Here is a 21,158-nt window from a genome sequence, read left to right on the forward strand (position 1 = left end):
GGATGAGATACGTGCTCCCTTTTGAAGGCGGGAAGAGGGCGGAAGGGGGTGCTAAGAAGTGGGGTTCCGGTTAGAAGGAGGGAGGGGGGCTGTTGCTATCCGGAAGAGGTGGCCAGAGAATGTGGGCTCGTCCAATCAGAGCACAGCCCTTCGTAATGCATATCAAGCCCTTCTTTCATAGAGGGGGGTTTTTGTTCACCGAAAATGACAGGAGAACACTGGAATTAGGTGGAAACACATGCAAGCACATGGAGATTTCTTTTCTCCGCCCAGTGAGGAACTAATGAAATGTGCTTTCAGTTTAGTATGCTCGGGCACCATGTGGCAATGATACGCCCATCTAATTAATCCGCTTCAGCAAAGTGGATTTATCAACTCTGTAACATTAGTCAGCTTGCTAAAATACTTGCAGTATCAATCAGGTGGTGACACTGCGAAAGATGAATTTAAAATGGGAAATATAAATCATGAACGGTAAACAACACATTACAAGCTCATATTAGGGAGCTTCACAGTAGTGAAACAAACAAAAAATATATATATATATTTGTGAATGAAATGAAGTCGCCAATATGCTAATGTTAGTGGTGGGGAATTTAACGGAAGATGCTGAATGTGCCACCAGCCACCTCACCCCACTTAAACAGCTCGTCAGCACCTTTGAGAGCATTAGATCTTCTCATAACTGCACGGTGTGCAAGCGTTCAAACAGCGAGGCAAGCGACAGTAATCCGTTCCGCTGTTGAGATCAAAACAAGCTACAGTGGGGTCTGACCAATATGCTTTTTTGTTCAAGTCATTCATTGTTTTCATCTAACTGTAAGTAAAACTCTTGTTTGGCCTTGTCTCTCACAGCTGCGGAGCCTACGCTCACACCCGGGCTCAGAAGTCCTCTTAAAACAGCTCTGAGAGAAGTGAAGCAGATATTATGCTCCTTACAATACAACAAGACAAGTCTGATGTAGCACACCGGTTACAAAAATCCCTGTTGCTGTAATTGTTCATTGGTGTGGAGCAGCATTATCTGCAATCAACGACGAGAAGGAGGCGATAGATGACAACGAATGGGACGAAAGCCAGTGACCAACCAGTAAGATACTAGTGCAACATAAAACGTTGTCAAGACCAGTCGACGTAAACACGGAGCACATCTTAAATTTCACAGACACGTGCAATTTTAAAAAGGCGGTGTGCACCGTTGTGGGCATGAACACAGACGACTCCATTCGCGGCCAATCACAGTGGGTCCTTTCATTTCCTTTAAATGTGGGGAACTCACATCTCGCATGAAGACATCTGAGCGGAAAAGGACGCAACGAAAAATGTGGGACCAGAGCATTGTCATGGCAACAGACAACGTAAGCTGGTTCGCTCATTAAACAACAGAATGAGCTCGTGATAACCGTTGGAGACCTCATGATCGTTCATGTGCCCCGCCTCTCCATAGCTGCGTGTCAGCCAGTGGGATGATTTAAAAATTTAATAATAACCGATGAATGAATTATTGCGAAGCTTCCCACTAACATTCAGGACAGCAATCTCCGCCGTGTAAACAGCCAGTTAACTCTTGACATTAAAACACAAATTGTCCAAATGAACAATCCTAATCCTAATGCACGACAACATCATAGTGTACGATACATACGGTAGATGATGACGGGACCATACCATCTTTTTTTTCTGGGGCAGGGGTAACATATCCATTGTGAATAAACAAAATGAAAATTAAAACCTAAAAAACTGCTGTAAGATTTATTTATTTTTTTTTTTTTTACTTTATTCTTGATGGAGAATGATGTATCACGTATGTGAACAGAGCAAATAAATCTAATCTATATTTTCAACAAAATGTAAAGTGACAAAATATTCACTTTTAGGCCTCCCAATGCCGGAAAGTTGTAGATTAATTTGAAGCCACTATGACCAATACAAATTGCAACACAGAAATGAGTCCCATATACTGCTATCCTAAATGGGCTTGGAGGGTCCACAATTTCGGGGTTATTAGCCGTACCAGCCATGTTTCTTTCTCTCCCGTGTTCCACTCGCATCATGCTGTTGAAGAAAACGAGCATGAGTGGTAGCCACATACTTTTGCTCACAGCGGTCAGATGAGTGTTGCTGGAAATAAAATGTCCTAATTAATGTTGTTGGAGGCAATGTACTTTTTGGTTGCTTGTTTTTGTATGGAGAAATATGGTTCATTAAAAGAGAACAAATGGTCTCATTTTTTTTCCACCCAACCTATTCTATTCCCACACTCTTACAAAATATCACCTGCACTTGCAACACCCACCAAAGTAACATTTCATTTGAAGGTGAAGATGTGCAAATTTTTGGCCCCAAAAAGAAAATCGCCAATTCAACATTTTTACATGACCTAAAATATTATCTCACACTCCAACCTCTTCATTATTACATTTGATGGAAGAATTATGAATAAAATCTAATTCAACATCCCTGGCTCTGCTGCTACTGCACACATACTATATGTGCCTTAATGCCATTTACGGTGCAAATTTAGTAATGTTTACTCTATACATTCTACATCCATTGGCTGCGACTATTTAAAACACCTTACTGCCATTTAATATCCTTTAGTATTGTTTACTGAACCTTTTCTATTTTTATTTTTTCTATTCCATATTTCATTGTTGAAACACAAACCTATCTACCTGTTAACACAATGAATATTACAACACGGAAATTCCAATATATTGCATCTTGCAACTTCTTCAAAAATGAACAAAAGCTTTTTTGACCAAGGCGACTCATGTCATTTGCTCCATTTAAATAATTTCCAATCGATTCTACCCTCGGCCATACTAAGCAATCGATTGCATCGATGCAACGTAACACATTTCTGTTGGATGGATCCAGGCACCCAGCCCATATCTCCTTCATCCGTTAAAGTCGGAGCAAATCTATGTACCCCCAGAAAACCTCTATTCTGTATAGCATCTATCACTTTATATTCTTTAGTTCCCCACATTCCAGCAGCACAATTGAGAATAGGTGAAAAACAAACATCCATTACAGTATATGTAGAATAACTAAGCTCCTTTTTTTTAATTACTGATCCCAAAGCTCTTCCAGCAGTCACTGTCACTAGTGCAAGTCACTGTAATATTATGCACAGTTTGAACAGGAGCAGTGCGCCTACTGTGAATGTAGGACATTTTTACCAAAAAGTCAAATACAACTGAACTGTACTTGGGAAGTGATGTGAAATTATATTTTTTGATCAAATTGATGAATTAAAAACCAATTAACCCAGTATTAATGCAGTGCATTTATATTTGTTCAAAATCCTAAATTGACATTGATTTTTACTGCTATCTCAGTCTTGACAAGTTTGGTTACTATTTCTGTGCAAAGTCAGGCGTAAAACCTGACTCATTTATACCATAAAGTGAGGACTGAGAGTGATTCTATTACTACTAACTAAACAGTAACAATAAACAGTAAAGCCAGGACTCATTTAAAAAAAAAACAACCTCTCACAGTATAATGCACTTCTTTGTAACCCTTTTAAGCTCACTATAGATATAAACAACATCAGATAAGCGACTGCCGACTTCTGACTATGATCTCTTTCTCCAAAGTCTCTTGCTTTCCACCTGCACATTGTGTTCTTGAGCGGACGCCTCCTTCCTTATTCACTGCCACGCCAGCTAGCCTACTCGCTTTGCCCCCCTGGCTTTACAACTGCGCTGCCATCTGTCCGTGGCCTTTTTGCCCAAGGGGCCCGGCCACACAAAATGACTAGCAGGAAGACAGTGAGGAGCAGACGGGCTCCAGCGACATGAAATGAAAACAGTTTGCACGACAAAAAGTGACTGTGACCGGTCTTGGTTGTCGAGTGAGTCATTAATGGAAAAGCTGAGACGATAGTGAGCTTCTTCACAAATGACCATGATTGAAACTCTGAAGGAATATACTGTAAGCATAATGCAAGTTTCCGGCTTCTATGAAGGGTTATTTTGGGTTCCTCCTTTGAATGATTGTGCTACCAAACATGCACAGTTGTTTTATGAGATGTGTTTTGCAACCGTTTATTCAGTCATTCAACGGCAGAAGGCCATCACTGAAAAAGAGTCACGCGCTTGTTATAGTGACAGTATTTCAATACAAAGCACGCAAGATCATCTTGCAATAATCAATTAATAATCTCACCGCTCAAAGTTAACACAACATGACATATTTTCCACAAATCCTTAATGGCAAGACCTAACAATAAAAGACATTGGCAGAAAAAAAACATGTTTTCCCCTAATCTTTAAAGTTTTTTTTCCATTCCGGGTGCATACCACATTTTGTATGTGTAGATCAAATTATGATTATGATTGTTATTAGAGAAGCAAAACAAAACGTTTTGGATTAACTTTCTCGCAAAAAAAAAAAACACTTGACAAGGAAACAAAAATTAAAAACCAATACAAGTGTTTTGTTTTGTTTTATTTGTCACAGTGCAGTTTACTGATGATTTCAGTCTTTTCTATATTAAAAAAAAAGGTATGGTGCCAAAAAAAGTGAGATATGTATTTCTTTTTTTATATTTATAGGTAGTTCCAATAGTAGTGCAACTCAGCACAGTGTACAGTTTTGGTTCCATTTTAAAATGCACTAAACACAGTGCAAAAAATTAAGGCCACAGTATCACCTTGAATTTCAATTACTCCATCATTTATGAACATGTCAGGAATGCTGGTACAAGCTGCAAAGTTTAATACAAGTTGAATGTACTTTCATCTTAATTGTCTTTATTATTTCCTTTGTACATACCTTAAAGAATTCTAGCTGTAAGGAAGTGACGAATGTGGATAAACAGTAAGCGGTGGAAAGCCTTAATTTTCTTACAAGTACAAGAGCGAAGGTTGACAATGTAAGTATTGCACGACACTGTGTAAAGAGCGTGAGGGTTTACTTCACGTGGGAGTTCATCGGGAGCGAAAAATATAGCGGAATGCATTGTTTACGTTTTTATATTCCGCCCCCGCCAAGAGCTTTTCGGTTTGTCTTTTTCTTACCATGAAGATAGTGACTATGGTATGGAGGGGGTTTTACACCTCACGCGTGCGAAAGTTACTTTAACGGTCAGCGTCGCTGTCTGTCTTTGCAGTGCATTTTTCCAGCGCGACGTGCTGACAGTTGGCACGACGCACAGGGGGTAAGCGTCGTTCATCTATGGTCTATCTAGGCCTTATGGCCCCAAGTTTGGGGAAGGCTGTCCCAGATCATTTACAGTGCAAGTGTGCAGCTCCATTGCACTGTGCAGACCACTGGCATCAAGAGCGAGAAATAATGTCAGTGAGGCCAAGAACCAATCGGAAAGGCCAGAGGCCCTTGTTACTTACCATATGTTACTCGTGAGATTGAGGACCGATGAGGGAAAACAGCACTGAAGCATCAAAATGTCAATTCAATAGCAGAACAGATGATTTCTTCTAAATTGTTAACCTGGGAATTGAGATTGTTTTTTCGCTGAAAAATTAGGATTATACAATCAGAATTATATTTAGGCCTATGCTGCTCTCTGGTCAAGCAAAGACTTGTTTTAGCACCTTAAACCAGGAGTGTCAAACTTGTTTCAAATGTGGGCCATATACAGTATCGTAGTTATAGTTGCCCTCAGGGAGGCGGTTCGAACTGAAACCATATATGTCGCTCGGGGTGCACGGCAAAACTCATGTTCCCGTTCACATTTGGAAGGAAAAAAAAATGGTGTAAACTGGAAGCGATTGAAGTTCAAATGATATATCGGCGCTGTTGGTCTATCTGCGACGGTACCAACAACCCCCCAAACCTACAACGTGGAGCACAATGCATCCCCGGGTGGGGATATGGAGAGGGTGAATGAACGGCAGCGCTAAAATGTAAACTGAAGTGAAAGAGATGACTAAATGGGATAGGAGAATTTGAACCGATGTATGTGTTACTCGCCAACGGAAGAACTGTCGGCTGTTTGAAAACTACAGTTGCTCGTTTACTTTAACTCCGCCTGTGGTAAACGTGAGTGACGTCATTTACGCTGTGAATGTAATAGCTACACGGCAAATTGGCCCGTGTTAGAAACTGTCCTGCCAGTTTTCCATCTCTCCCTGCTGCAACACACCTGATTCAAATGATCAGCAAGATCTGAAGAAGCTGGACAACGCCCCTGATCATTTGAACGAGTCTGTTGCAGGGATGGAACACTGGCAGGACAGCGGCCCTCCAAGAACAGGATTGAAGACCTATGGTGTAAGATGTAACACTGATATGTTGTTAAAAAGGGGTGTCACCTGGCTTTAACCCTGATTGGTGTCTATTTGAAATTGAAATCACGCCTTTATGTAATAATTGAAGTTCACCGCTTAGCAGAGGTGGGTAATCCAGGTCCAGAAAGTAAAAACCCTGCCACAGTTTGGCTTTAGCCACAGGTGCTTCTACTCAACCAGCAGGTAAACGAGCTCAGTTGATTAGAAGCACCTGTGGCTAAAGCCGAACTGCGGCAGGGTTTTTACTTTCTGGACGTGGGTTACCCACCTCTGATGCTTAGAGTCGAGACAATTTTCTTCAGCATCATTTTCCTTCTCTCTTGCAAGACGGAATCAAAATTCCCCAAGGTAGGAATAAGTCTCACCTGATGCTATTTGATGAAAAGATGTTTCTGAGCGTCATTTGTCAGTTGCTCGACAAACACTATCTCCAAAGCGTAACGTGAATGAGATGAAATGAAAAGCCAAGTGTCCTTGAAGGAATTTGCCTGCCTAGAAGTGTTTGTGTGAAAAGTAGTTTGTCCATAGAGTCTGTGCCTTGCGATTGGCTTTCGACCCGCTCAGGGTTGCCCAAAAGTCACCTCATGAGGCTAGGTGGAACAAAAATGGATGGATGCTGGCTGCAATGGGCTATAGTTGGAATTGCCCGATGTTCATAATTTTCTAGTGTACGTACATAAAATTATTTTCATGTAATGTACATTTTGAGTGGTCATGATTTATTATCGAAATAATAAGGGACTTCTGTTGCAATTTGCTTACATTGCTCTGTCCGAAACCAGGCGCTACGTGGTGCTTACACACTGGCTCAATGTATTTTATTTTGCCGGCTCTAGTTCCTGTGCCACGTTATTTGCTTCCAGTGTCTTTCTCCTTACACCTGCAGTTGATCTGTAATCAACCCCACGGATCACGCTCACTCCTGAGCTTCGCGCAGGTGCAAGATGATTCCGTTCCCACGAGTGCTGCTTCGACTCACGTAACTGTGTTTTTACAACATTTTCTTTGAGTGTGTTTTCTTTGCTGGATTCACTCTCTTCTCGTCACCAGATTGCCGGCTGCTGAGATTCTTGTCCAGACTTCTTCCACAAGTCTCTCCATTCATCAGCGGATGATGACCCAACGGAGACCCTCGCCTGGCCATTAGTTTACTTGCTTCACCTGGATTCTCACCTACTCGCTGCCTGTCTCACAGTACTCCCGAATATTGGTCAAATGATCTGCTTTAGTCATTAAACACAACCTCAACTCTTAACATCTGCCTCCTCTTTGCTTTTGGGTCCACATATAGAGAACTGGAGTCGTAACAGGATGAATTCATATGCAAATATTATGACGAAACTATTGTATTATCGTACGAGAAAATTATCAACTTGCTGGCAAATGTGATGGGTAAGTTGCAGTATGACTTGAACTTTACAGATTTTGCTCATGCTCCATTATCTATAAGATAAATATAACAAAAAGTTATTTTGAATCCGCTGATGTGTAGGAGGGTCTCATGTTAATATCAGCATTATATATGTCACTGTAATTGTCACTCTCATCCTCCAATCTGGAAGACGAAGCCTCACCAACTAGTTATGTGACTACTGAGTTGCACAAACCTCGAGGATTTTCATATTTGGTCAAGTAGGCCCACAGGAAATGGACTTAAGTGTGATTTTTTTTTTTTTTCCATAGTCTTCTGTATTTTTTTTTTTTTCAATAGTGTCATTATTACTGCGCTGCTAACACTGCATTTTGTTGCTGTAACACCCAATAGGGTGTTGAACATTTAACACTTTAGTAAATGTTACTTTAGCACTAGGTAGTGTGGATACATATCCTGCACTTTGCCGATATTAAGATGAACACCCTAGGTGTTGAATTAACACCAGAAAATGTCAACCAGTACTCTCATTCTCAGCTCACTGAAGACTTCCCTCTCACTCCTCTCTCATCTACTAACTGCTTCAAACAACGTGTGCAACAGGGAATAAAAATACACCAACTGCGCGCAAAGTGGCAATGTGAAGGAAGCTATGGTGTATTTTAATTGGAGAATGCAATTTTGCTTGTTTATTTGTGCTTACATGGTTTACAGTTCCATTAGTTCACTGAAGACTCCGAGGACCAGAGTTTGACACCTGTGCTCTACAGGATGTGTCGCTCCTGTGATTGACAGGTGACAAGAGGTGGGTGTTTACCGGCTTGCACCCTAACGTCAGGTGGGACGGCCTCCGGCATTCTTGTGATCCTGAACGCAGATACCAGACCAGACTGTGACTTATCCAACACTCTTGTTTCAGTTGGCAGCACTACAATTCTCCAGATTTTCAGTGGATCATGCACAACTCTAAAGCATTAATTTAGCAAAGAAAATGGTAGTGCTACAAATAACGCAAGGCGCATTGGAACATGTCCACCCCCGTAGACACGCCTCTGCATTTCACACACTAGCAGAAAAAAAAAAAGACAGGCTATCTTTGACCAAATGTGTGAAAGCCTCACTGCTGCGATTAGATCCACCCAGTGAGCTGAAAACGTTCCTGCAAAAAGTGTTTTTTCTGGTCAACTAAATGAACCTGTTCCTTCATCTCCCATGGATGTACGGATGCCGCTAGCAGACACATTTCCACTCCATCGTAAATTTTTGGGATATTGGTTGTTACTAGAAATAAATCGGGCTATATGATGGAGAGTTCTGGTTATTAATTTTTTACTGATTCTAATCTTTCAAAAGGAAAATCATCTTACATGCTGCTGTATATTTTGTTTTTGCACCCCAACAGAGAGACTTACACCACAAATGTGCAGGCATGCAAGGAGAGTGGTGTGGCGCGCAAACAGTGCAATCTGGGGGTGGCGTTGATGCCTTGCTCAAGGGCAACTTGACAGTTGTCAGGAAGCAGACAGGCTAGTATTTCTCTAGTATCTAATTGGCATTATTTCTCAGTCTGCAGGGACTCAAACTGTGACCCTCTGATGAGCTACTGCAGTGCACCTTCCAACTTTTAAGCTCCTCATTCATTCAGCCTGCATACACAGAAGTGCTCATGTAAACCTTAGCCCTGCAAAATTAAAAAAAAAAAAAAAAAGGGCGGGGGAGGGGGCACACAATGCCCTTGTCCTGAACTATTTTTAATCCACTTTAAATACTTAGGTGGCAGTATATCATCAAGCTCATTACATTACACTTTCACCCATTTGAAGCTGTAACAAGTTCCACTCTTCCGGTCAGGCTTTTTACAACATTTTGGAGTGTGTCTGTGCACTTCGTTGACCGTTTACGAGGTCAGACGTTACATCCGAGAGAGACAGCTCACTGGCTCATAGACTCATAGAAAATTTCCCCACTGTGGGATCAATAAAGGCATTCTTATTCTTATTCTTACTCTGTTGTAGTTCATCCCAAAAGTGTTGAAGGTTCAGCTCAAGCTCCTCAACACACCAAACACACACAAGGACGAGTACAATCACCAAACAGGGAGGTGACTTAACAAAATAAAGAATTAAGATTAAGGGGGAACAGCGGGGTCTTAGCCAAATCATTCTTGATTAAGGAGTGTAAGCATGCAAAGGGGGCAAAGTGATGCTAATTATACATTAAACGCCAGTAATAACATTTATTCCTGCTATTTATGTCCACTAATTCAGGTTAATATATGCGGAATTTGAGCATGCCGGCTGTAAATACTCCTACACCCAAAGCGCATGCCAGTGCCTTGAGCACACAGGTCAGCCACAATGACAGCAAGTTGATTTTAGAACACGTTACACTCTCCAAGCAGGAAAGCCACTGTTAGCAACTAATCACCGAGATGGCTTTCCATCTTGAATCCACTCAAGTCTACATGCTGAGCATTAACATTTGAAATCTATTCAACACTGTCTTGTATAGCTGATGGGAAGCTGACACACCCAACATATTTATTTATTTCATGTGCTAAACTCAACCGGTATGTTGGATGTCACACATCTTCAGACATGGCTAGTTAAGCGACAGTGTGTGTGGAAATGTAATTTGTCATGGCCATAACACACCCGACCTTGCGTGACGCATGGCTTGTAATTTTCATTCATCTGTGTAAGAAGCATGCCATATATGACACAAATTCACTGACTGTTACTGTTTAAAAAAAGAGATTGTGTCAACATATGCTGTATGAGCTCAGTCAGGTAGAGACTAACATAGAGTTGCCTATACTGTAGTTTATAAACTTGCGTGAGATACTCAAGCCACCGTCTGCAAGGCAGACACCACCGACATTGTATCAGGGTTTAGATGGCACAATTGGAAATATATTTTCATGAAAAGTAATTAAATGTAGTTCACTGACCATTACTTGCTCTGTAAAGTGCACTCAATTTATTGTGGTTCTAAGTAAACCAAGAATTTCATAAAATGTAGAGTTTTTTTAGCGCACTTTTACTCCCCCCCCCTTAATACAATTATGCAATTCTTTAATCTTAAATTACATTGAAAAGCAATCATATTCTACAATTATTTCATCATCACTATAAAGCAACTATTACCGAAAAACAACATAGCGACAGTGGAACCTCTAGAGTACAATGTCCCCCAATCTCATGAGACATCAGAAAATCTCAGCGTACCTCATGAGATTATGTTGGACTTTATAGACGTTCCACTGTGTTAAAGTCTAATCTGTGGCTGAATGAACAAGTAAACAAAAGATGTGATCCCACTTCTAAAATACACGTTTGCAGGATTAGGCTGTGGTGGCCCAAGAGAAGAAAACACTCACTTGTCAAGACATTGAACTGTAGCTTTTGCTTTAAGTGTGGCATGAATACAGTAGATTGAACTGAGAGTTTACGTCTGTTTTGTCTTACGGTGCTCAAATCACCGACTGTCGCTGTCCTTGGTGCTGAATCAAGTGTCACTCGTATATTTTCAAAGCTCATTCTGATAGTAACCTAATGAGGACAAGTGCTTTAGAAAATGGAATGTCTATTTATGATTCTGATGATTTATGATGGACCAACTTGTTAGAAAGTCGTGAGATGGTCCAACTAAAAAAACTGTCATCTAAAACTGCTGCATAAATTGTCCTGTTCTCCCTGTCATTTGACTCGACAAATGTGTGAGATATTGTGCTACATTCGAATAGTAAACTCACTGATAATAGACAACAAAAACTGACTGAACTTACTGAGTTTTGATTGTTTGCGTGTTTTCTATGTTAATGTCATAACTATGTTAATTTTCCTTTGTGAAAATTGGTCAAACATTTGTAAGTACTCTCTTTGCCTCCTAGACAGCAACGCTTCAACTCATATCCTCCTCATGAATGTATTCCTCCCGGTACCATCTGATTCAGCTTTGTATTTAATTTAGCATCTCCTGAGAGGCATTGCCAGAGAAGCTCAATAGGCCTGTGGTGTAAATACTGTAAGTGCCCATTTCCACTTCATACCACTCATTTGTTGCCATTTCATTTTCTTCCGACCAATTGACCGACTGACCCCATCACCCTCCAACCCAAATAGTTACCTACTTGCCTACCGATCCTTCGGGTTCTGTGTCACCTGCCCCTAGTTTCTCATTCAAACGTACTAGCTCAGGTGGGTGTGACATGTGGCATATATTTTACCACTGGCCTTTCAGGCAGCGACCATTGTGATGAGAAGTGCAAACATCTAAAGGCCAAAGACAATTTATATGAGAAATATAATCAGCTGCTGTTTGACTATTTATTAGTTTTCTGTGTGTAATTCAATAACTTCCTCAATTAAAGTCATTAAAACCAACAAAACAATGTTATTGTTAGATTTCAAATTACTAGAGTGGTGCTTGTACAGGCATTTTCTCAATGAGGCTTTAACAGTCAGTGCTATCTATGGCCCATTACACTGTCATGGCTACTCAGCAATTAGGGGAACTCCAATAAAACGCCCACCTCCTCATGTCTTTCTGCCCTTGTACAGTTTCCCTCTCTTCCATCTCCTCTCTGCCTCTCGAACCAAACCCGTGCCCATTTCTTTCCCATTTTCTTTTTATCCTCTTGACTCCATCAATACCATCGGCACAGCCCTGAAGTCTCAATGGCCGCAGAGGCCTAACCTAGAGCTCTTCACTGCGTTCGGCATGCGATTTCCTGAACTCAGTTTAACATTATTGCACCTTTTGCCAAATGCTATTAGACTACATTAGCTTTAGGTAGGACTTTGTTGAACTGTTCTTCTGCGCTGTGCTTTTCTTCAAGACAAAGAGCTGCCAGTTTCCTTCTGCATCAGCACAAGTCTCGGTCAGACACGCCCGCAAACATGCAGCCAAACATGCAGGTGGCAGGACACAAACAACAGCCGCTGCAACACATGGCGCAGACACTGAAACGTGTCTCACCAGGGGAACCAGACATGAGGCATATGAGCCTTTTGTTGTTGTCATCTTACTGCACTGTTTTCTTGAGTAGCTGAGCGACAACAAGCAGGACTCAAAAAGTTATCCAGATGCAGGTTATCCTGATTTGGAGCCACCCAGTGTCAGTACTGTAGTGGATAGCAAGAATGATTAAGATTTTAAATACAGCGGCAGAGAAAGTAAAACAAAAACAAAAAATATTAGCCTTTGGCTTACAAGGGTGAACGAATTGGGTCTAAATTGGGTCCTGTAGTGTAAATGCAGCCTAGTGGTTTTGAAATCATGTTGTATGATTGCATAGTGCCATAAACAGCTGTTTTTGCCTGTATCTATTTTGGTTTACCCAATTAACCTTGCTTTCTGTTGTCTCTCCGCCTCCTCTGCCAGCTGCCCTTCCCTCCAGCATGAGGAACCTTGTACTCCTGTCACTTTGCATCCTGCAAGCCTTGCGCTACTCTCTTGATGATGATAATGATGAGAGGTGGTACTGTGCTCAAGAATTAGGTCTTCATTCGATATGTTTTAGCAATATAAAGCCCATATATACAGTAATTGTTGTATGATTTGCACTTTGAAAATTAACGACCAGTTTATGGGTTTGTTATGCTTTTAATGAGATGGGAGATTCAGCACGGTGGAAGTATGGGTTGTATGTGTGCTTCACAGTTTTGATTATTTCTTGATTATTACAATTATTTCTAAATTGTCCTTAGGTGTGAATAGGAGTGATACTTGTTGTTAGTCTATATGGGCCTTGTGAGTGGCAGATGACCAGCCCCAAGTGAACCCTGCCTCTCGCTCAAAGCCAGCTGGCAAAGGTTCCAGCCCAACCGAGATCCTAATGAGGACCAAAAGTACAGAAAAAAAGATGCTCTGAGCCCCTGTTTTACTCGTTCAGTGTTGGAGTTAGTGGAATAATCCTGCCTGGGGGAGTTGCTACATTGCAGACGTGTGTGTGTGGATGTTGCTCAACTTCCTTAAGCTGATGTCATGTTGACCTTCTACAAACAGCAAACGAGACATCATTTGCAGGGTTCAATTTATACGTTGTGCTTACACACACTTGCTAGATTCTTGAAAAAAATATGTACCGTATGACGGGGTGGTATACGGCACACAACAGAAGAGTATTTCGTAAAGATCAACTTTTATATTACTGCAGAAAGATTTTCACCTTTTTTTAACTGCATATAATCACTACTATACTGTATACTATACGACTGCTTTTGTAGTAGTAGTAGTGCATTTCCTATGCACTGGCGGAGCTAGGATTTTTTTGTCCTTGGGGGGGTGGCGGCTTGTTACGGGGGAGCCAAGGATATCTCAGGCAGTCCGCAAAGCAAAAACTTTTTTTTTCTTTTTTTTTTTTTTTTTTACAAACTCAAAACATTTTTCAGAAAGCGCTGCTAAACATTCATTATTTACATTTCCTATGAGGGATGGAGAGAAATATGGGGAAAAATAATCCTATAAAAAAATATGAAAATACTCAGTCAATTATCTGGCCTGTTTTTTCAGGCAGTGGGAACAGTGCCCCTGTGCCCCCTCTCCCACAATAGCTCTACCAATGTTCGGATGTCTCATTTACATGAAAAAAGTTTTTTACACAGGCAAATGCAATATTTATAGTGGGAAGGTCAAGTGTGCTTTGGAGTGCAATTCGAACCGATTCATATCAATCCATTAACCAATGATGATGCTTAGCCCTACTCCTATTAGATACCAGGTACTCTCTGCAGTTGAGTACATCCCCAGCAACTATTGTATGAGGAAATACAGTATGTATGTTTTATGACTTGGACCGGAGCAGAAATACCAGAAGGATCCTTGAATGAATATTGAGGTTGTTGAGTCGGAGTCCATATAACTCTGAAACGCACTCAAACACTCTCTGAAAAAGTGCAGTCTTTTTACAAGTCTCGCTTCAGAAAGTCACAAGTACCGCCATGAAATATTGAATAAAAAATGCAAAGTTTCATGACGGACCAGGAAGCAACTCATTGTACACTTGACTTGACTAAGTGTTTCCTCGAGGTCTCTGTGTGGATGTCTGTGCATCACTGTGGGAGAGATGAATAGCTCTATAGTGACTAGGATTCTACCAACAGGTGGCTGTGACTGAAACACGCTCACTTGAAGCTCACCATGAGTAATGAGTGATTGTGGTGTGAAGAGATGTTCTGCAACAGGAAATAGGAAGTGAGAACTTAATTATACTGAGTGCGATATAGGTGCAGGTGCGGGTTGGGCTGGCAAATACGGTACATTCGAAAGCATTCGCTGCTTAGCGAGATACTGAATGCATGTTCAATTTTGTGGTACCTGTTATAATGATGAGAAAGTCATAACTATTCTTACTCTTTTTCATAATAATATTGTTGTGTCAATACTACACAGGAATGGGGTCTTGTCTTCTTTTAAAGACTGTTGCTTTTGTCGGAGCAAGAGTCATTTTTTCTCGTCTGACACAAGATGGCAAAGTGTACTGTAGTTGGATTTTATCTTTGCAGCACGGTTCTGTGTTTAACCGTTCTGTGCGTAGTTATCGTGTTCTTTCCATGTTTGTGTGGGTTTTCAGTTGTGACAGACCGATTTTTTTTTCTGAGCCGATACCAATTATTAGGAGTCAAGGAGGCCGATAACTGATATTAGGAGCCAATATTTTCAGTTAAAAGGGACACATTAGCATCAAAATCATCCATCCACCCATTATCGATACCGCTTATCCTCACAAGGGTCGCGGGGCGTGCTGGAGCCTATCCCAGCTGTCTTCGGGCAGTAGGCGGGGGGGCACCCTGAATTGGTTGCCAACTAATCGCAGGGCACACAGAGACAAACATCCGCACTCACAATCACACCTAGGGGCAATTTAGAGAGTCCAATCAACTTACCATGCATGTTTTTGGAATGTGGGAGGAAACCGGAGTACCCGGGGAAAACCCATGCAGGCACGGGGAGAACATGCAAACTCCACACAGGGAGGCCGGAGCCGGGATCGAACCCACGACTCTGAACTGTGAGGCGGACGTGCTAACCAGTCGATCACCGTGCCACCCAGCATCAAAATCATTAAAAAAGAAAAAGAATAACACTCTTAATTTTTGTTGAAACGTCTTTAAGCATATGTTTATTGAACAATTTTTCAGATTTTCATAATGTTGATTTTTTTTTTATTATTAATGTTTGAGAAAGTTTTTCATTGTTATTGTAATTATGTTCAGGGTGGACATAACTGGTACGCGGGTACGCATGCGCAACAGAAATGCGTCACGACGCGCATTTGCGTACCTGGACACACTAGTAGTGCAGTGGAACGAATCATCTTTGATTGGTAAGGATCAAGCATCGGTTCAGCATGGGCCGATCCGCAAAATGGCTGGTGAAAAAAACTGCGCGTTCACAGGCAACGTGATTAGTTTGCATTAATCAGCAGAGGAAGTTACCCACAAGATCACGTAAATTGCATGTACACGTTCGTTTTGCAAACATACTCAATGAATACACCGCCGCCACAAAGGCTAACTTCAAAATAAAGCGTAACAAATAATACATTGAGTCATTAATGCCAATGTAATAGCCTTAGTGAACTTTTACTTTGAAGTTATCCCACGTGGTAGCGTAATGACTTCCGTGATCGACGTATTAGCAGTTTTAACGTGTGCTACTAACACCAACACAATGCTGTCTCGAAGTCATTTTCAGTCGCTAATTTAGGACACGAACAAACCGCTGGTTAATTACGCTGTCATTGTATGGCACAAGTCTCTGGCGTGCGTGGCTAGCGGCGGTTATCATTAGCTGGTAGTTAATGTGCTCTGCATGTTTTAAGAAAGGCCCCTTAAATTGCACTTCAAGTCTTTTTCATTACGAAAAAAATACAAATAAAACTTTGTCTTCATTTAATTTATAACAACACGTTTGCCTAATAAGTGTAAGAAAACATTCAGCGCAAAATGTCTAGCAGGATACCTTGAAATGTATACACTACCACTTACAAAATTGCGTTAAATTGTGTGCTTAAATCCTAAACAGCCTAAACAGTTTATTTAGGATTTTTTTTTCTCATATAAAAAAACGAACTGATCCGTGACTCGTAATCCATGACCGATCCGAACTGTGACTTACGTGATCCGGTGGACCACTAGTGAGTACCAAAGACAATCTCGTGGTACTCATGTGAGTACAGTACAGCATGAAAAAAATGATGTGCACCCCTGATTATGTACATCTTTGTTATAAAATTCTAACAAAAGGTTCAGTGAGAACTCAGGGTCATCAGCATGTCTTAAAAAGTTAGATAAAAACTGAAACAATAGCTCCATATACTGTAGTTCTCTACCGTAAAAGAAGTCCTCCAAAATTTCCAATTCGACAGAAATGTTAAACTTTCACATACTTTTGTTTTGATTTCAACACAGTTTCAAATTGATATATTATCCGCCATCAGATTAAAAAAAAAAAAAAAAAGGCAGATGCCGATATTCGTCAAAACGCAGAATATCCACGCCGATCATCGGCCCGGGCGATAATCGGTCCATCTCTAGTTTTCGGTCTGGCTTCCTCCCCGCTCACATTCCAAAACATGCATTTTAAGTTGTCCATAGGTTTTTACATGTGTGTGTGAATGTTTATCTGTTTGTTTGTTTGTGCCCTGTTATTGGCTTTCTACCAGTACAGAGTATACCCTGCCTCTAGCCCAAAGTCAGCTCCATCTTGTGAGGAGAAGTGGTATAGAAAATGGATGGACTGGGTCTGTTTGATCTATTTCTAAGATCTCTTACTTATTCAATCAGTTAAATAAGGATAGCCCACTTATTAATTCAGACTGCACGTGCACTAAAGTTACTGAAATGTATTGATCCTTAACACTGTTTCCTGCCACAGCCCCTAAAGTGAACTGTAAACCATCTTTATGCCAGTAATTCCAGTGACACTGAAATAACACAGTGTGTACTTCTTCAATACAACAATTGGAGAGTTCGTTATATAAGGCTTGCTGGCTCAGAATTTCCTATATTAGCAAAGCCTTTCAATCATGGATGTACTGTTTATACAAAACGAATGCTGCTCTGATTTGATTGGAATCATGGCTCAGTATCATCAAACTAATGATGTTCATTGCTACAAAGACATGAGATATGCTAATCGTGGGACAGTTACCAGTCAGGTGCGTGAAAGAAGATCATTCCAGAAAAAAAATCAGCAGTCATCCAGGACCGCTTGATGTAGATTCAATCATTGCAAGCTGATGTAAACAAAACATTTATTTGCCACCATTAAAGAGTTAAATGACACATTGAGCAGTTACAACAAACCTGCACCACCTCTTAGACAAAGTGTTGTGTTCACTAATTGTGATTATTTCTAAGACTTTTGCCAGCCCACATTTTACTCAAGGACTCAGGTACCACTGCAGGAAATTTGACTAGGGTCATGCCATTTGACTTCAATGCTTCAAGGTGTCTTCTCCACGCTTTTAGCTTGGTCAACAATGTGCCATGAAAGACTGACACTTTCAAGGAAAGCGACAATTCATCATTCATAGAATTTAAAGGGGCGGCACGGTGGTCGACTGGTTAGCACGTCCGCCTCATAGTTCAGAGGTCGTGGGTTTGATCCCGGCTCTGGCCTCCCTGTGTGGAATTTGCATGTTCTGCCCGTGCCGGCGTGGATTTTCTCCGGGTACTCCGGTTTCTTCCCACATTCCAAAAACATGCATGGTAAGTTGATTGGACACTCTAAATTGTCCCTAGGTGTGATTGTGAGTGCGGTTGTTTGTTTGTCTCTGTGTGCCCTGCGATTGGTTGGCAATCAGTTCAGGGTGTCCCCCGCCTACTGCCCGCAGACATCTGGGATAGGCTCCAGCATGCCCGCGACCCTTGTGAGGATAAGCGGTATAGATAATGGATGGATGGATGGATGGATAGAATTTAAAGGGTCACGTCTGTTCACATGAGCTCATACAGTATACTATGCTGTACTCAGAGTACTGTAATCATGCACTGCCTTCAACATCTCAATTGATAAGTGTAATGATTACTATTAGTATAGTGGCATAGTGAGGGGCACAAATTTTCCCATTGAGTGTCCAATGATTTTGCTTCTCAGACTGATATTTGTGTCGTGTGTTTAATGTATATAAAAGGCCTGAGTGGTGTGGAATGATAGATGGATAGATAGATAGATAGATAGATAGATAGATAGATAGATAGATAGATAGATAGATAGATAGATAGATAGATAGATAGATAGATAGATAGATAGATAGATACAGTCCAAAGAGAGAAAAAGATATGTCACTGTGTCCGCCTTTGCAGCTGTGAAGGCCACAACTGTGTTGAGGGGTGTTATAGTAATCCTTTGGCAAAGACTGGTGCCCCAGATGCAAGCGTGGTGATGAGCCTCATGCAGAGGGGGTCGTCCCACTGTGTGTGCTTTGGGTCACCAGACCAGATGCTGTCATTGCAGCTGCACACCAACTCTATTTGCTGTGTGTCATTTGCATAGCGTACTCATGTCTTGGAAGGTACTGTAACTTCGCCACACTTTGCACCAGTGTCGCCATTGAGAGTGCATGCTCCCTCATGATTTTCGCCCTCGTTAGCGTGGCTGATCTGCCGGGGCGTCGGTGTTGTTTACTCAGGTTGCGCCAAGCACTCAGTGTGACATTAACACATCCACCAACCTGTGAATTAGATCTTCCAAAAGGAGGTCCAGATGCAGCGACGGTCTATTCAAACCCATCATTGGGTAGCATGAGGGGAGCAGACAGGTTTGAATTTCATGGATGTCCAAAGCTGGGCTCATTAGTGAATAGTTGAAAGGTAAATGTCATGCTTTTCCTGCCTGCATCATTCAGTGAAGCATTCTTCGTCATGTGTGTAAAACACGTTGCGTGGGAGGAAGCACTGACTCTTAAGAAGCCCACACAATGTAACTACAAATAGCCTCACTTATGTAAAAAAAAATGCTTTTCCCCAAATACATATGAGTATAATGAGCATTTGGAGCAAAACCTGTCAACTTTAGTTGCAGTTCATCGGGCTTCTGCTGTTAAAGACCAACATGCACCGGGATGACTAACACCGAGATAAACAGGGACTCCATGTTGAAAAGCACACCTGCCGTGTCAATGGATCTGTAAAGTGATTGCTGTGCTTTGGTGTATCAGGGGCATTCAACGCTTCCATGGGTGGCATCACGTGACATTCATCATAACAGTGAAGGGGTTCCGTATGGAAAGAGACAAGGGTGGTGTCACTAGCTTGTATTTGAAACTGAATAGCGTGTCAAGCTGAGTTTGTGCAAATGCAATGCCTGCAACAAAAAAGCCCAATAAAATAGAAACCGTGTCTCCTCAGTGGACAATGGCGGCTCACATTGTAGGGCAACAACTGGCAGCATTGTTCATATTGATGAGTATGATGCACTGAATGAGCAACATGCATGCAAACGTGTGCATTGTGACACACTTGCTGATGCCACAGGCGTCTTTACAACCATCTGCTTGCATAATTAAATCTGCAGGGAGCATGGCCAATGATGTGGTATATTCATTTTTATATGTGGGTTCAGTCAACATCCAATGCGCGGGGGGTGGGGGCGCTTATCATCGTTGATATTTACCCCAATGGGAAGAAGACATTTTACGGAGAGAGGGGAAAAAAACAACAACGCTATTTATGATATAAATATAAATATCCGCAGAAATATGCGGTTACCTTACCTGTGCCGTGAGCCAAATCGATCCCCGGTTCGGTCAGTATATTCGGGTCACTTTGAGATCTGCCTCGCTGCAGACAGCCGTCTAGTCCATCCGATGTGGCCATGGGTGGACACCACAGGAATCCCGGATCAAATATTAAGAAGCCAAGCCGGAGGCGGGCAAGGTCAGGAGCAGCAAAGCAGCGAGCGAGTGGGCTATTAATTCGCTCTGACAACAGCGGCTTGAAGCGTCTATTAGGGATCCATGCCTGGGCAAAAGAAACGTGGATGTGCATGCGTGTGTATGTCTGCGCGCGCGTGCGTGTGTGTATGTGCGCGCATGTAAGGCTGCACGAGGGGGTGAATGATGATGTGCCCCGCGCCCGTCCCTGTCCATCTACGCACGCGCACGCTGCTACACTCACTGATTTAACATGTTATGTTAGATTTGTTATTATCACGTGCTACGTTGCAAATAATTACCCAAACTGACGGTCTGCAACTTGACACTCTTCTGGTGATCTAATTAAAAAACCTCTTTGCAGTCCGAAGTTTACATAATAATAGTAAATAATAAAGTCAATGACATGCATACTTTTAATAACAAATCAGAAAATCCTTTCAGTGCATCGCTAGCTGTGTAGACACATCTCAGTATTCAAAATAAACTAAACATAAAAGCAGTCCATCCATCACGTGAACATTATGCTTACAAGGGTCGCGCGTGCGAATATTTCATTTTATTGAACTACATCAAACGTTAGTGTTGGAATAAAGCGATTTACGCAAAACAAAGCGTGTACATTTGTGGTCACGTGACTTCT

The 21,158-nt window shown here is 41.6% G+C and overlaps 1 protein-coding gene and 1 long non-coding RNA gene across 3 annotated transcripts in view; one reads left to right on the top strand and one right to left on the bottom strand.

The window, feature by feature from the left end:
- The window catches only part of phactr3a (phosphatase and actin regulator 3a), a 38,882-nt gene extending 18,116 nt beyond the window's left edge, over positions 1-20,766 (bottom strand). Inside the window, exon 1 of one of the 2 annotated variants that reach the window (XM_086051762.1) lies at positions 20,357-20,766. In XM_086051762.1, coding sequence (XP_085907888.1) covers positions 20,357-20,630 — 274 coding nt within the window. In that variant the 5' untranslated portion in view covers positions 20,631-20,766. The remainder of the gene's footprint in view (positions 1-20,356) is intronic. The other variant, XM_086051753.1, reaches the window with a different exon arrangement.
- LOC147152718 (uncharacterized) lies at positions 6,453-7,515 on the top strand. Its single transcript, XR_015088565.1, has 3 exons — positions 6,453-6,608; positions 7,147-7,239; positions 7,311-7,515. It is a non-coding gene; the product is annotated as an uncharacterized LOC147152718 (long non-coding RNA).
- Positions 20,767-21,158: the final 392 nt, after the last annotated feature.

Source organism: Filicampus tigris, chromosome 1 (assembly GCF_054856515.1).
Source record: "Filicampus tigris isolate MCC_2025a chromosome 1, RoL_Ftig_1.0, whole genome shotgun sequence".
Classification (NCBI taxonomy): Eukaryota; Metazoa; Chordata; class Actinopteri; order Syngnathiformes; family Syngnathidae; genus Filicampus; species Filicampus tigris.